Source organism: Pelophylax lessonae (assembly GCF_965119305.1).
Source record: "Pelophylax lessonae genome assembly, chromosome: 4".
Lineage (NCBI taxonomy): Eukaryota > Metazoa > Chordata > Amphibia > Anura > Ranidae > Pelophylax > Pelophylax lessonae.
The window spans coordinates 467,917,750-467,930,223 of NC_138771.1; the positions used below are offsets into that span (position 1 = coordinate 467,917,750).

Genomic DNA, 12,474 nt, shown 5'->3' on the forward strand with positions numbered 1-12,474 from the left:
TGTTAACTCTGAAGTGTTAGATGGCCATCTCTCAACTGTTCACATAGACACACACTTCATTTCCACACTATCTCTGGAATGTGATAAGCTTTCCAAGCCAATGATTATTAAAATGCTGACTAACATGCCAGATTGGTATTTAAGGTCTACGCCTGACAGGTCACCCGTGTTATCTGCTTTGCATCGGACGCACCCTAGCAACCAATATACAAAGCAGGTTATTAGCAATCATCTTGGGTGATGAATATGAGAGAATCACGAGTAACCTCAGCAATGTTTAGGCTTCCCTAACCCCTCACTGCCAGATGTTTATGGTTAAGTCAGTGTCAGAATGAAGACAAAATATTTTTATGTAGGGTGCTGCAAAACATTTAATTAAAAGCAGACAAACACTAACAGGATGTGCACTAGCAAACAATTTCTATGCTTTTTTTTTTTTTTTTTAATTCTGTTCTTAAAAACTTTTTGTTTTCCACAGCTTGTTCCCTTTACGGGGTGCCTGGGGGACGGGTTCCTTCTACTCTTCTACCTTTCTCCATCCCCAGATCCCCCATTTGTTAATTGCCTTTGTTGTCACCTACTGAGGTTTTCCTGAGGTTACGACTGTGTTATTTTATTGTTTGCTTTCTGTACCCTTTGGGTTATTAGTAGTATCTCTGTAACTCTCCAGTGCATGTTAAACGTTGTACTACATTTGTTAACTCCAATAAAATCTTTGAAACAAGAAAAAGTTTTTGTTTTCGCCTAAAGAGTTTGATTTGTTTGTGTACTGAAACATACCTTGTAAGAAAGAGGAAGAGGAGCCTCTCTCTAGAATTAGGCTGGTCACGTGTACTGAAGTATGTGTAGATCTGAAGAGCAAAGAGGACCAACCAGAAAACCATAAATAGAACTGGGACCACAAGCTGATTCCACAGTGACATCCCCAGGGCCAGAAGGCCATACACTTCTACCACCTGTAATGCAAAAATAAACAGAAGCAACGTGAGGTTGACAGACAGAATAAATCCATGATGACAGAGAATGGAATTTTTGACTTGCTCCAAAATCCATTTCCCTGATGTCCATTGACGGACACAGCTCCTGATTCTTCTTAACCATTGGGTTATACTGCCCCCCTATAGGAGTAGGACACTAGGCAAAAAAAAGCTTGACTACGCCTATGGGCAATCCCAGGGGGTATGCGCCCAATCTCAGCTAAGGCACTCAGTTTTGTTACAAGCAGTGCCAGAAGAAAGCCAACTCCACAAAGGGGTGGGTGCTGTGTCTGTCAATGAACATCAGAGAAATAGATTTTACAGTAAGACAAAAATCCCATTTTCTCTTTCGTTCATTGACGGATACAGCTCCTGATTCTTAACTATTGGGACATCTCAAAGCAGTGTTAAACATGAGGGGTGGGAAAACATCAGAAAAAAATTCCCAAGGCTAACCATAGCCAACCAGGTAACAGAGCTCAACCATAAACAGCTGGAGCTCACCTGAAAAAAACAATACACCCTCAAAGAGGACCAGGTCCTCTAAACAGCAGCCAGCAAAACCTTACGGCCAAAAGGAGCATCTGCAGATGCCAACACAACCACTTTACAAAAAGCTTTGTAAAAGTGTGCACAGACGACCAGGTGGTCGCCTTGCAAAACCTGCGTCATTGGCGCTTGAAGACGGAAAGCCCAGAAGACACTAAGCACCCTAGTAGAGTGCTCCTAAATGGGGAAAGGAGGAACCTGACCACTAATGCAATAGGCCTGAACCACCGTCTGTCTGATCCATTTGAAATAGTCGCAGAAGAAGCGGACAACCCTTTGTGAGGTCTGTCCATGTGTGCAAAAAGAGAGTCGAACTTCCTAAAAGACTCTGTAGCTCGCACTGAAGGATCCAAAATGTCGGGCACCCTGAAGAAAAGGTACGCACCAGGGAGTGTGTGTGGCCAAAGGTCGCTGGAAAAAGACCACCAAAAACCCGATACCTGACCTTTGATGGTACTCAAGGCCAATTTTTGTTCAACCCCCCCATTGAGGGAAGGCGAAGGATAAGATCTGATCCACCAAGAAGGAGCGAGGATGAAGCCCAATGAACGTCTTCCACATACAATGGTAGATTTTTCTAGAGATAGGTTTCCAAGCTTTTAACAGTGTAGGAATCACCAATACCCAAGGAGCATCTGCAGCCAGCCATACCAGATCGGCATACCAAGACCGTCGAGACCAGTCTGTAAAACACTAGAATGACCGTAATCCCTTCTGCCCGAATCCTGCACAGGAGACGTGGCAGAAGTTTGAGAGGGCTGGAACGAATCAGTCAGCCCACCCGGCTACCTACCGAGCTGCCAGGACACATCTTGTGCCTCCTTGGTGTTTAAAATAGACCATAGCTGTGGCATTGTCCGAATTAATTCGTACCAGACACCCCTAAAGACGAATTTTCCAATGAGCCAAAGTCTAAAGTCTAATTGTCTAGATGAGTTCTAGTACACTAATCGGCAGTCTGGGCTCTGCCCGAGTCCAGACCTCCTGAGCACGGCTGTGCTGAGGACGCCTCCCGAACTCGGACAGGCTGAAATCCGTGGAGACAGAGAGAGAGTGGATCCTTGACCCATTTCACCAGAATCTCTTTTGCAGAGATCTTGTGTGGGACAGTGCAAACAGACCGCCTCGAGGGTGAACACCATCAGGTCCAGCACACGCATGCAAGCCTGGAGGGATGACTGTCTGCTGTACAACAGAAGCTGAATTACCTCCTGCAATGTCTGAAGTTTTTCCCGAAGAAGAAACACTAGGGCTAAGGGAGAGTCCAGGGTCAGACCCAGATAGGCCATTTTTTGTGGAGAGAACCAAAGCAGACTCTTGAATGTTCAGGATCTCACCCAACTCCCTCAGAGTTCACAGAGCAATCTCTAGTAGTCCTTTAGAGCAGTCGGAGACTCCGCTCGCAGAAGATCGTCTAGGTACCCCAGTACCGCGATCCCCCCACTAACTCAAACAATGCCAGGACTGGGGGAAATCGGAGGAAGCGCTGGCGACCAGCACATATTAGAATGTGCAGGTAGGCGTCCGACTCCTTGAGGTCGAAAGAAGAGAGAAGAAATCCCCCTGATGTAGGGATGCCAATACCATGTGAATGGACTCCATGCGGAACTTCTGTAATTGCACAAAGCAGCTTAGTGCTTTGAGGTCTAGAATTGGACATACTTGCCTTCCTTCCTGGGAACTGTAAAGAGGTTTTTGTAAAAAACCCTTGAAAAGTTCCGAAGTCGGAACCGGAACAATCACCCTTTGAAATAAGTCTTGCACTGCCCCAAAGAGACCTTTTAAGTGATATGTGGACAGGTGCAGGTTGGAAGGGAAAAAAAAAAAAAAGAAAAAACCTTTCTGGAGGACAAGACCGAACTTGATCTCGTAGCCTGACCGAATAACTTTGTGGACCCACTTGACCTGTACCAGGGAGGTCCATGGATTCGGAAACCAGCAAAGACGCCCCCCCCCACCCCACCCCACATACAGGTGAGGGCGCCCCTTCATGCAGAGGCAGCCTTGTCCACAGGTCTGTAAAGACCCCGCTCATGGCTTGCCAGACCAGGTCCTCTTGGAACCTCTGGTGGAAGCCCTGACTTTTGATCCCCAATCTTGAGATCCTGAGAGACGAAGAGGCCGCTTAGGAGCCGAGAATGGCCCACGTCTACGAGGGGGCTCATTGGTAGCCTGCGGAAGACGAGTACTCTTCCCCATTAAAGCGGTCATCCAAGGAAGCTCCAAACAGACGACCCCGTACAAAAGGGAGATCAGATAAGGCCTTCTTAGAAGTCTAGTCCGCAGACTAGATTTCAGCATTTCAGCCAGACAATACCCCGAAGGACCACTGCTGATACAGACAGCCTAGAAATCAAAGGAGCCGCATCCAAAAAAGGCATCACAGACCAACTGGTTCGCCAGCCCTGCAAAGACAGGGGGAAGCTATTCTCTCTCCAGGTCCCGGCGTAAAAGCTTAGTCCACTCGGTCAGAGTTCGCGACACCAGGGCAATAGTAATTACCGGCCTAATTGCCGAACCAGCCACAGGGCACATATGGCGGGCCAGAGAATCCGCCCTCTTATTAGCTGGACCTGTAAAAGGTCAGGGACTCCTCAACCGGGCTGAAAGTAACTCAGTTTGACCTGGAAACCAGCGAGTCCACTACAGGTGGGATCGTCCACCTTTTACGCAGTAAATCCTTTAAAAGGATACCACAAGCAAAAAAACGCCTAGCAACCACTGCGTTTTGGACAAGCCCACTGTTTGTGACAATGTTGTCAAGGTAAGCGGAAAGAGGAATACCCTCGCATCAGCCGCAACCTCCATTTTTAAAGTATTACGCACTGACACAAACAGTGCATCCACCAGCGCCTATTTAAGCACGACTAGAGGAGCAGAGGAATCATCCTCACTAACTGAGCACTCAGGGTGCATGGACGCAGAACCAGTAGTGTTGCTATATACTGAGCTCACCCCGAAAACATAACAATCAAGGGAGGCCGCTGACTGCAATCCCGGAAAGGGGACGCCGGCCAAGGGTCGGAAAGACTCACAGTGACCGAAATTTTAGAGGGGCCAGGGGGAGCGGAGAGGGGAACCCGGGGGGTCTGACCATCCCAGGGAGGGGCCCACATCCACCCTAAAACCCTTCAGGGGTAGTTGGGGGGGGGGCAGCTACTTACCACACCAAAAACATGGTGGGCACAGCTCCGGACAGGACACCACTCCATCATTAAGTGGGTGCTGTCGGGCACAAGGAAATGCTGCAAATCAGGCCTTAGCCAGTTCGTATGCATCCTCGCGAGATGTTTAACTCGCACACCAGCCCCTGTCCAATGGGGCTATGTCGCGGCCAACCTAGCGCAGAGTTGCGGTCTGCACATGCTCGCTGGCCTTACTGGGGGGACCCTAAGGATCTAGATTATCCAGTTTGCCGCCCAGTCCGCCACTTGATTGAAGTTCTCACAGGTACAAAATAAAAAAATAAATAAAAAATTCCATTTAAAAGTGAAAAAAAATGTCCAGGACCAGAGATCCCAGCAAGAACTAGGTCCTTACTAGGCAGAAAAAAACTGAGTGCCTATAGCTGAGAGTGGGTGTATACCCCCTGGGATTGCCCATATGCCTAGTCAAGCTTTTTCCTGCCTAGTGTCCTACTGCTGTAGGGGGCAGTATAACCCAATGGTTATGAACAATCAGGAGCTGTGTCCATCAATGAACGAAAGAGAAACATAACCTATGGGATCAAAAGGTTAAACAGGAATTTGTTTCTAATTGGAAATACACTTTATGCCAAGTGGTTTTTAGATCATTAAAAAATGCCAAAACCACAACTTTGTGATATACAGGTACATCTCAAAAAATTAGAATATCATTCAAAAGTTCATTTATTTCAGTAATTCAATTAAAAAAGTGAAATTCATATTATATAGATTCTTTACACAGAGTAATAAATTTCAAACATTTCTTTCTTTTAATTTTGATGATTATGGCATACAGCTAGTGAAAGGCCAAAATTCAGTATCAAAGAAAATTAGCCACTTGCCAACCAGCCGCCAAAGTTTTACTTCAGCAGGTTAGCTCCATTGTGTGAAATTACTTACCTGTATGCCGCTTCGTGTAACAGATAGTGGGGGCGCGCATATGCACCGATCGGCCAGAGGGGGAGCCAATCAGGTCGGGTGGTCCGCGATCACTCCCCATGGAGACAGAACGGCAGTCTGCTGATGTAAACAAGGCAGACTGCTATTCTGTCAGAGATGAACACAGGGATCCCGTGTTCCTCCTATTTAGAAACACAGGTCTCTGTGTTCATCCAGTGAGTACAACCCCCATACAGTTAGAAAGCACTCCCTATGAGCACATCTTTGATCGGCCTGGTGTTAACCCCTTCTCTGCCAGTGTCATTAGTACAGTAACAGTGCACAGTTTTAGCACTGATTACTGTATGAAGGTCACTGGTCCTCTCAAAAGTGTTAGTTAGGTGTCCGATCTGTCCATGGGCCGTCCTCAGCTTGGTATATAACCCCACTCTCTGCTCTAAGTAATCAGTTTAGTAGCAAGCAGTATTGGAAAGTAGCAGAACTCCATAGAGGGGAGGGTGCTGTGTCCGCCGATAACCTCAGAGAAATGGATTTTACGGTAAGTACAAAAAAAAAATCCCATTTTCTCTTTCGTTCGATGGACACAGCACTCCATAACTCATAACTACTGGGAGGTCCAAAACCAGTGCCAAAAAGAGAATGAGGGGTGGGGAAAATAATCCAAGGCTAAACAAAAGCGCCCTTAACCAGGACACAAGAGCCTTAACCGGGTCACAGGAGCCCAGTCTGAAAAAAAAAAAATAAGAGTTTAAAGAAAAACACCCCTCAAGTACGAACAGCCCCTCATAAACAGCAGCCTGCAAAACTTTGCGGCCTAGAGAAGCATCTGCAGATGCCAAAGTATCTACGTTATAGAAGTTTGTGAAGGTATGCACTGACGACTAAGTGGCCACCTTGCAAAATTGCGATATTGATGCCTGAAGACGGAAGCCCCAAGAAGGTCTCAGCGCCCGAGTAGAATGTGCTTTGACAGGGAAAGGTGGAACCTGACTTTTAATAGAATAGGCCTGAGTCACCGTCTGTCTGATGCATCTGGAGATGGTAGCCGAAGAAGCAGCCAGCCTTTTTCTTGGACCGTCTGTAACCACAAAAAGCAAGTCTGACCTACGAAACGACTCCGTAGTTCCCAGATACACCTGAATTGCACGAACCACATCCAAGGTATGCAAAGCAAATTCCTTGAGATGAGCCAGCTTGGGACACAAGGAAGGCAGCACAATGTCCTCTTTCAAATGTAAGTAAAGACAACTTTGGACAGGAAAGATGGGACAGGGATGAAGAACCACTTTATCCCTATGGACCACCAAATAGGGACTGCAACCGGATAATGCCGCCAATTCCGATACCCTGCGGCCCAAGGTAATAGCCAGTAAGAATGTCACCTTCTGGGATAACAGACATTGAAATCTCCAAAATATTCTCAAACAGAGCTTTCTGGAGAATCGAAAACACTAAATTTAAATCCCATGGTGGCAAAAGAGACCCTACAGGTGGAGCCACATATCGAAACCCCTGAATGAAGGCATGAACTAAAGAGTGCATGGCTAGGGGTCCCTGAAAGAAGAATGCCAAGGCAGACACCTGACCCTTGATGGTACTCAAAACCAACTTCTGATCAACGAAGAAAAAAGTTAAGATCCGAGCCACAGAAAAGGATCGAGGATGAGCCCCAACCGACTCCCATTAAGAAATGTACGCTTTCCACGTACGATGGTATATCTTGCTTGAAGACTACTTCATTGCCTTCACCATAGTAGGGATCACTGATCCAGACAAACCTCTATCCCTCAGTACCTGGCTTTCAATAGCTAAGCCATTAAAACTAGCGACTGTAAAGCAGGATAGTAGATTAGCCCTTGGGACAACTGGTCTTCACTGAGAGGAAGCCCCCAAAGGACGTTTATGGCCACCAGACTGATTGGAAGATCCTCGTTCTTGATTCCTCACAGGAACTGCGGAAGAGGCCTGAGCCGAGAATGATACTGGCGTTACCGTGGCCCTTGGACGCCTGCCAGAGAAACCTGTGATCCCGCCACGAACCTCAGTATCCTCCTATGGAGCCGAACCTGCTAAAGGAGCTACATGTAGGACTGTGCGTCTTGAAGGTGGATACCACCAGACTCAGAACCTGTATGCAAAACGGGATAGAGAACTGTTTGTGTGACAGCAGCCTGTGAATCACGGCCTGTGGTTCCTGAAATTTGTCCAGAGCAAAGACCACCCTGGTCAGAATTAAAATCAGACCTAGGTAAATCAATTCCCTGGACAGGGATAGGGGGGACCTTAGGTAGTTCGGACTCCACCTGAACCTTTGCAGGAATTAAATCAGAACAAGGAGACTCAGGACCTAAAAAAAACCTGAAAAGAACAAGCTTTGCCCCCCTTTCTGGGTACCCCCAAAAGAAACATTTTGCGGATCTTCTTGACGCTCACAAAAGAAGTCCGCGGGGCCTGAAACCAGCGAAGATTTCCCCCCCCACCCCAATAACTGGTGAGGGCAGACCTTAACGCTGAAGGAGTCTTGTCTGTTGGTCTGAAAAGCTAGCTCTAGGCGTATCAGACCAAGGTTGCTTGGAACTTCCCGAGGAAGATTTAAAAGATCCATTTTCCTTATTCTCCGTCCCAGGAGGACAAAATCATTTTCTATGGGCTGAGAAGGAGGCCCCCGTCTGCAACGAGGCTCCTTCCCTTTCCTTTACTGTGGCAGGAAGGAACTCTTCCCCCCCCCCCGGATACCCTTAATGAGGTCATCCAAATTAGCCTTAAAACAGGCGACCGCCTTGAAAGGGCAGATCAATGAGAGCTTTCTTAGAGGCCTGGTCTGCGGACCAATTCTTTAGCCACAGCACGCGCTTAATCACCACCGCTGAAACAGAAAGTTTGGACAGCACAGGAGCTGTATCCAAAGCTGCAATACAAATAAACTGCAGCCCATGAACCAACTGGCCTGCTAAAATCAACATAAGCAGCGGGGACCTGCTCACTTCCCAGGTCCTGGCGCAAAAGCTTGGCCCATTCAGTAAGGGTCTAAGACACCAAGGCTGAGGCAAAGACAGGAAACAATGCCGAACCAGCCATAGTAAACATGCTGCAAGCTACAGCCTCAGCTTTCCTCTCAGCCGGGTCCTTAAAGGACGGGAATTCCTCTACTGGGATCATGGTTGCTTTATTCAACTGGAAAACAGGAGGGTCCACCACAGGTGAACTAGTCTACTTTTTTTTTTTTTTTTTTTTTTTTTTTTTTACAAGTGACTCCTCCAAAGGGTAACGTACAGAAAACCACAAAGGGTAACCTGTCAAAATAAAGCACATAAGGAAACACCTTTGGAGTATGAGGCGACTTATACGTACCAAAACGACACAGCCACGTCCGTGGCTACAACAGCCACATCCTCCATTTCTAAAGTCTCACGCACTGCAGTGATGTGCGTCTACCAGTGCTTTTTCATTTGCTGCTGCAACATGGAGGGATCATCCTCACTATCCTATGGATCTGGGGGTGTGATATTAAGTCCCCCTGGACGGGCACCACGTCCACAGCGGCATCAGGCTCAGAATCAGATGAAACACACTAAGCAGGGAAAGTGGGGGACACTTCCTCCAGGGCTTTTTCCCCACACGTCACTTCCATCTGGGACACAGAGAGCTGCAGGACCGCTGTCAGTGCAACCATGGGAAGCTGGGGTTCTGAGGGACCTATCACCTCCATGAAGGGATCAGTGGGAGAGATGTGACCTTGAGGCTCCATAAGGAAAGGAAGGCCTTGCAGTACAAAAACAAACTTCTGGCACCACTAAAAGATCCCCTCAAGGCACAGGGTACCTATCAGCAGAGAGAGATAAACCCCAAGGACTCCCCCTACTGACCAGAGGAGCACCAAGAATTCGAACCCAGCATCATCATGGATGCCATCCCTGTTCATAAGTCACATATGCACAGGAAGCAGAAACTGAGGAAGAGGAGGAGCTTAGACATCCCCACGTGGCTTTGGTCGTTTCCAGTGTCTCCCACTAAGGGAAAATGGCCCCTGTGACATCAGGCTAAACAAACATGGCTCCCAACCCAAGACCAGCCAGACTAAGAAAAAATGGCCACCATCAGCTACAAACGCTGACGCATGCTGCCAAGATCTTCCCTGCGCCCTCTGCAAAGCTGACCCAAGCCCAATTGTATGCGACCCTGCGAGATGTTTAACTTGCGGGCCGACTTATCACGTAGCTGCGGTCTGCACGTTCTCACTGGCTGGGATGAGGCGACCACTGGATCTAGATTCTACAGCCTGTTGCCCAGCCCAGCAGTTGACTGTAGATCTCCCGAGAGAAAAAACAAAAAAGATGTAAAGAAGAAGAAAAAAATGGTAGGACCAGAGATCCCAGCCGGGAGCCCAGTTCCTTACTCCTGACTAGACAGGGGGTAAAACCTTCTGGTCCTTAAGTGGTTCGAATATTGCATAAGACCAATAGAAATTGGGATTTTTGACTTACCATAAAATCCATTTCTCTGATGTTCATTGACGAACACAGCTCCTGATATTCATAACCGTTGAGTTATACTGCCCCCTACAGGAGTAGGAAACTAGGCAGAAAAGGTTATGGCTACATCCATGGGCAGTCCCAGGGGTATACTCCCTCTTCTCTGCTATAGCCACTTGTTTGTTACAAGCAGTATCAGGAGAATTATAACACAAAGGGGTGGGTGTTGTGTCCGTCAATGAACATCAGAGAAATGGATTTTACGGTAAGTCAAAAATCCTATTTTCTCTTTTGTTCATTGAGAGACACAGCTCCTGATATTCATAACCATTGGGACGTCCCAAAGCAGTGTTAAGCATGAGGGCGAGGAACAAAAAAAGTCCCAAGGCTAAACATTAGCCAACCAGGCAACAGGAGCTCAACTGAACTGGAGCCCACCTGAAAAAACAACACACCCTTAAAACATTGGGACCAAAAGAAGCATCCACAGATGCCAGCACACGTTCTTTATAAAACTTTGTAAAAGTGAGCACCGACGACCAGATGGCCACCTTGCAAAACTGCATCACTGACGCCTGATGACAGAAAGCCCAGGAGGCACTAAGCGCCCTAGTAGAGTGCGCCTTGACAGGGAAAGCAGGAACATGACCCCTAATGAAATAGGCCTGAACCACCGTCTGTCTGATCCATCTGGAAATGGTCACAGAGGAAGCTGACAACCCTTTGAGGTCCATCCGCAAGCACAAAGAGTCTGAAAGACTAAGTACACCCTAATTGCCTGGACCACATCCAAGGCATGCAAGGCAATTTCCTTCAGGTGTTTAGGCCTGGGACACAGGGAAGGCAACACAAGGTCCTCATTCAAATGAAAATCAGAGACAACCTTTGGAAGGAACAACGGACAGGGGCAAAGAACCACATTATCCCTGTGAATCACCAGGTAAGGTGAACGACAGGATAACGCCGATAGTTCCGACACCCTGCACGCAGAGGTGATAGCCACTAAAAAGGCCACCTTCTGGGACAGTGTAAGCAGGGGAATCTCCCGAATATTTTCAAAGGGAGGCTTCTGTAAAGCTGAAGCACCAAATTAAGATCCCAAAGGGGCAAGGAAACCCGCACTGGAGGACCCAAATGTTGTACACCTTGAAGAAAGGTATGCACCAGGGAGTGTGTGGTCAAAAGTCTTTGGAAGAAGACCGAGAAAGCCGACACCTGGCCCTAGGTGGTACTCAAGGCCAATTTCTGTTCAATGCCTTGTTGAAGGAAGGTCAACAACCGAGCCACTGAAGGAGCGAGGAAGAACCCCAAAAGACTCACACCACGCAATTTACATCTCCCACGTATGATGGTAGATCTTCCTAGAAGTAGATTTCCTAACTTCCAACAGTGTAGGAACCACTGACTCAGATAAACCCCTATCCTTCAGCACCTGGCATTCAACAGCCAAGCCGTCAAAGCCAGAGACTGTAAAGCAGGATGGAATATCCGTCCCTGGGACAGCAGATTCTCCCCGAGAGGAAGCTGCCAAGGAATGTCAGCGACCAGCCGCACCAGATAGGCGCACCAAGCCCAGCAAGACCAGTCTGGAGCCATTAGGATGACCGGAATCCCTTCTGCCCCGATACTGCAGAGAAGTCTTGGCAGAAGCTTGAGAGGAGGGAAGGCATAAATCAGACTATACTGACCCAACTGGGCCACCAGTGCTTCTGTGGCGTCAGCCAGAGGATCCCGTGACTGAGCCACAAACCTCTGCACCTTTCTGTTGAGCCGAGAAGCCAAAATATCCACCACTGGAGTGCCCCACCGGAGACACAGCTGATGAAACACCTCCAGATGAAGAGACAACTTCCCATAGTCCAACGCCTGCTGACTGAGGTAATCCGCCTGCCAATTTTCCACCCCGGGAATGTGTACGATGGAGAGGTCTGGAACAAACCATTCTGACCACCTTAGAATGCCAGCTACCTCCAGAGCCACTTCTTGTGCCCCCTTGGTGATTGACATAAGCCCCGGCCGCGGCATTGTCTGATTGAATGCGCATTGGACAACCCTGAAGACGACCCTTTCAATGATCCAGACACAGTCTGATCGCTCAGAGTTCCAAGACATTGATCGGGAGTCTGGACTCTTCCAGTGTCCAGATCCCCTGAGCAGAATGCTTGCCGAGAATGCCTCCCCAGCCGGACAGGCTGGCATCCGTGGTGACCACTGTCCAATACAAGGGGAGGAAGGAATTTCCCAGCCGAAGCGCCAGAGAAAGAAGCCACCATATCAGGGACTCCTTCGTTCCCCTGAATCGGATTGTCTAGAGACTATAGAGTCTTGTCCCATTAGGTCAGAATTTCCCTCACAGGAACCTCGTATGAAACTGTGCAAACAGAACCGCCT

General features: G+C 48.0%; 1 protein-coding gene across 2 annotated transcripts in view; it reads right to left on the reverse strand.

Moving 5' to 3' along the window:
- The window catches only part of RNF145 (ring finger protein 145), a 196,085-nt gene that overhangs the window by 97,314 nt on the left and 86,297 nt on the right, over positions 1-12,474 (reverse strand). For both annotated transcript variants that reach the window (XM_082253143.1, XM_082253144.1), the window contains exon 6: positions 781-956. In XM_082253143.1, coding sequence (XP_082109269.1) covers positions 781-956 — 176 coding nt within the window. The remainder of the gene's footprint in view (positions 1-780; positions 957-12,474) is intronic.